The sequence below is a fragment of the Halyomorpha halys genome, unplaced genomic scaffold (genome assembly GCF_000696795.3).
Source record: "Halyomorpha halys isolate HHAL.00 unplaced genomic scaffold, Hhal_1.1 Scaffold574.1, whole genome shotgun sequence".
NCBI lineage: Eukaryota > Metazoa > Arthropoda > Insecta > Hemiptera > Pentatomidae > Halyomorpha > Halyomorpha halys.
The window spans coordinates 457,477-460,799 of NW_027104908.1; the positions used below are offsets into that span (position 1 = coordinate 457,477).

Genomic DNA, 3,323 nt, shown 5'->3' on the forward strand with positions numbered 1-3,323 from the left:
TTCAACACTACACTTGGCGTGGTTCAATTCAATCATCGATGACTCCATGATTCCATCAATTCATCTAGGACCATCGAGGGTCAATTAATATCTCAATAATAATATAAATATGTCATAATATTATATCATAACTTCTCCTAAATATTTTTCAGAACTCATCAATAATGATTATAAAAATATGGTGAATTCTCTTCAAAAATATAATTTAAATTATTGATAAAATTTTAATCTGCATTATAAATTTAAATATACACACACGGTTTTCTTACAAAAGTGGGTGGGAGATAAAAATAAAACAAAAGTTTTATATAAAAAGAAAAAGAAACTTTTAATTCATGATTTTCTTTTCAATAAATAAATTATAAATAAGAATAAAAAAAGTAATATAATACAACAATCACTTAAAAATAAATTAAAATACAAAAGATTCTCTCAAGAATATAAAATTAAGATAAAAAAATAATAAATAAATTAAATAAATAAAAACTATGCCCTATAAAAAAGTACAGTCAGATTCACAGGACATGAGCTAACACTGTGAGATAATACTAAGTCAACTAGTCACAAAATTAATACTGATAATTCGCCCAAAATCACAGCAGGTTTCGAGCTCAGCCATATTCTCCCTCCGCACCACATTCTCCTCCTGAAACAAAATAAAATATTAAAATAATTTAATTATTATTCATATTTTATCATGAAAGCTACTACTCTTACGAAGATAAAAGTTATAAACTGATTTATAATGCATTAAACTAGCTTTAATTTCAGTACTAATAAACATCTGTTGGTTGAATGGTTATTACGATATTGATTTCTGAAAATAAATTCGCTAATGTTTTTTTTTTAATACATGATGTATTTTATTTATATTAATCTTTATGAATATTTTTTATTAAATTATATTTATTTATTTATTTTTTTACTTTGATATACCTTTAAAATTTTCTATCTAATTATTTGATGTTACTAATTATTTTTTATGTAACCATTTTGGCTTACTTTTTTTACCGATGTACAGAGAAGTTTTTACTTATTTCAATTTTTATTATTATATTCTTTAATTTAATTTTGCATTTTTTTAATTCATATTTGGTATGAGAATAATGTATTTATCTATTTTAGAGCATTATACCCATTAAACTTGAGTGTCGCAGATCCCAATATTTTCTCAATAAAAAATATCTAAGATTCAAAAACTTAAACTAATCCTTTACTAATTATTATAGTAACCTAAATAAATAATATGAATAAACAATTATTATAGTAACCTAAATAAATAATATGAATAAACAATTTACCTGAACATTACCATGGCCCCCGACATTTCTTCCTTGCTCTGTCTAACTTCTGACCGGGTGGACAAGACTTTCCTTGGAACAAAGGAGCCTGCAAACAAAGAAAGAATTAATAATAAGACAATATTATTAGATGTACACCACATTATTGTAATAAAACATCACTAAGATTAATGGAACTGGTTCATTAAATGTTATTATGCATCATAACCCGTTTTCCCGGATTAAGGTCTTTGATAGTAGTAACCTTGAGAGATAAAACGAATAACATTATAACGTAGATGATAATTAAGGGTTTACGTTTTGATGATCTGTTTACCTTGATTATTGTTCTCTTCTCCGTCATATTTCTAATATTAATTTAATTGAAAAATAATTTTTAAAAGCGCAACTATAGTAGAGACCGTAACCAGCCGCTGCTTTTACTGGCTTTACAGATCATTCAGTAAAATAAAAAATAAATAAAAATCGACCGAATTAAAACTAATGAACTGAGTTACTAATTCTAAACAAAACTTAAAAATTGTTTATACCCTTAAATTTAACCATCTGAATAATTTTTGTTTTAAATTTCACAAAAAAATTTAAATTCATACATATTATCCATATATTGAGTTATATTTAGGGTTTAAATTTTTACTAAATGTATAAGTTCTATTAATATTGGAATTTTCCAGTTATTTAATCAAAATCCAGATCTTTTATTTGTCAAAAAATAAATATATAAAATTATACGAGGAGAAGATGGTTGGGGGTGCGGTCAAAGAAACCCAAATAAGTTGTATTAACCTATTTTATTGTGCCAACGTTTCGGCTAGGCGTTAACGCGATTAGGCGTTTTATTTTCCAGCTAACACGTCATCCACGGTCAACTATCTCTCAGAATTATAAAATAATAATTGAATTTTTGGTACATATTGTTTGTGTCCTAACATAAAACATTCTTCAACGTCCAGGTTTACATTGGAGTCTTGCTCAAACCTACTGCTATTAATAATAATAATATGAATAAAACATAATTCAAGTAGTATAAGATTAGTGATTCGGCTTCTACAATTTAAAAATTTGAAACCCTTAAAAGGTTACGTCGTATTTTCTCTCACTGAAGTGAGATATAAATTTAAAATAGCTCTGAATGAGCATTGGGAGATTGGCAATGATAAACATACACAGTGAGCAGATATTTAAGAATTCCTTAATCCTAGGATATTTAAGGAATTCCTCGGAATAACTCAATCCCACACTAGTTTCTCTTTTAGAATTTGATTCACGTTGTTTGGGCCTGTCCGTCTAAATTGTTGTGCCAGGGGGAACTTTCTTGTCAGCGAAAGCTATTCGAATAGATTTAGTCATAGAAGAAAGATTTGAAAGATTTGCTAAGTAGGTGTGACATTTTTCGCATTTCGTTATTTCTTCCCATCTGATCTCGAAGCTGAGCATATTTATAACAAAATATTAATAGATAAAATAGAAATAGCCGTAAGTGATAGATTTAAAATCTAAAAAAAAAAACCTTTTTTTTAACGTATCAATAAATTCAATTTTTTTTTTTTTCAAAATCAATTAATAGAAAAAAAATTAACATAAACAAAATGAGAAAAGCGTGTTGTTATAAAAAAAATAATTTTATACAAGTATTATTAATTTTTATTTACAATCATATAAACAAAACTCTCAATATATGTAAGGTGTTTAAACTGGACTTCAGCCAATTTCGATCTGAGCGGTTCAAATTAATTTGATTTATGAATTTTTAATTTGTTCAATTTACAAGTGTTTTATAAGATAATTCGTTGCTCTTCATTATCTTATAAAATACTTTTGAACTGGTTAGTTAAATGATTTAAAAAAAAAATCATAACGTTACTATCTAATAATGAAACGTTTTATTACATACATATAAATATATGCGAGTGTGTTTTATATCACTTTACAAAACATATTACATTTTATTATTCTATTGTTTGCAATAGATGAGGGTTTTAACTGCAAAAGCTATACTAGCACATATTTCTTTTATATATA

At 25.8% G+C, this 3,323-nt stretch overlaps 1 protein-coding gene across 2 annotated transcripts in view; it reads right to left on the reverse strand.

Moving 5' to 3' along the window:
* Positions 1–328: 328 nt before the first annotated feature.
* The window catches only part of LOC106684368 (uncharacterized), a 12,622-nt gene continuing 9,627 nt past the window's right edge, over positions 329–3,323 (reverse strand). The window contains exons 3-4 of one of the 2 annotated variants that reach the window (XM_014426413.2): positions 1,302–1,389; positions 329–646 (exon numbers count right to left, since the gene is read on the reverse strand). In XM_014426413.2, the coding sequence (XP_014281899.1) occupies positions 1,309–1,389 (81 nt within the window). In that variant the 3' untranslated portion in view covers positions 329–646; positions 1,302–1,308. The remainder of the gene's footprint in view (positions 647–1,301; positions 1,390–3,323) is intronic. The other variant, XR_001343695.2, reaches the window with a different exon arrangement.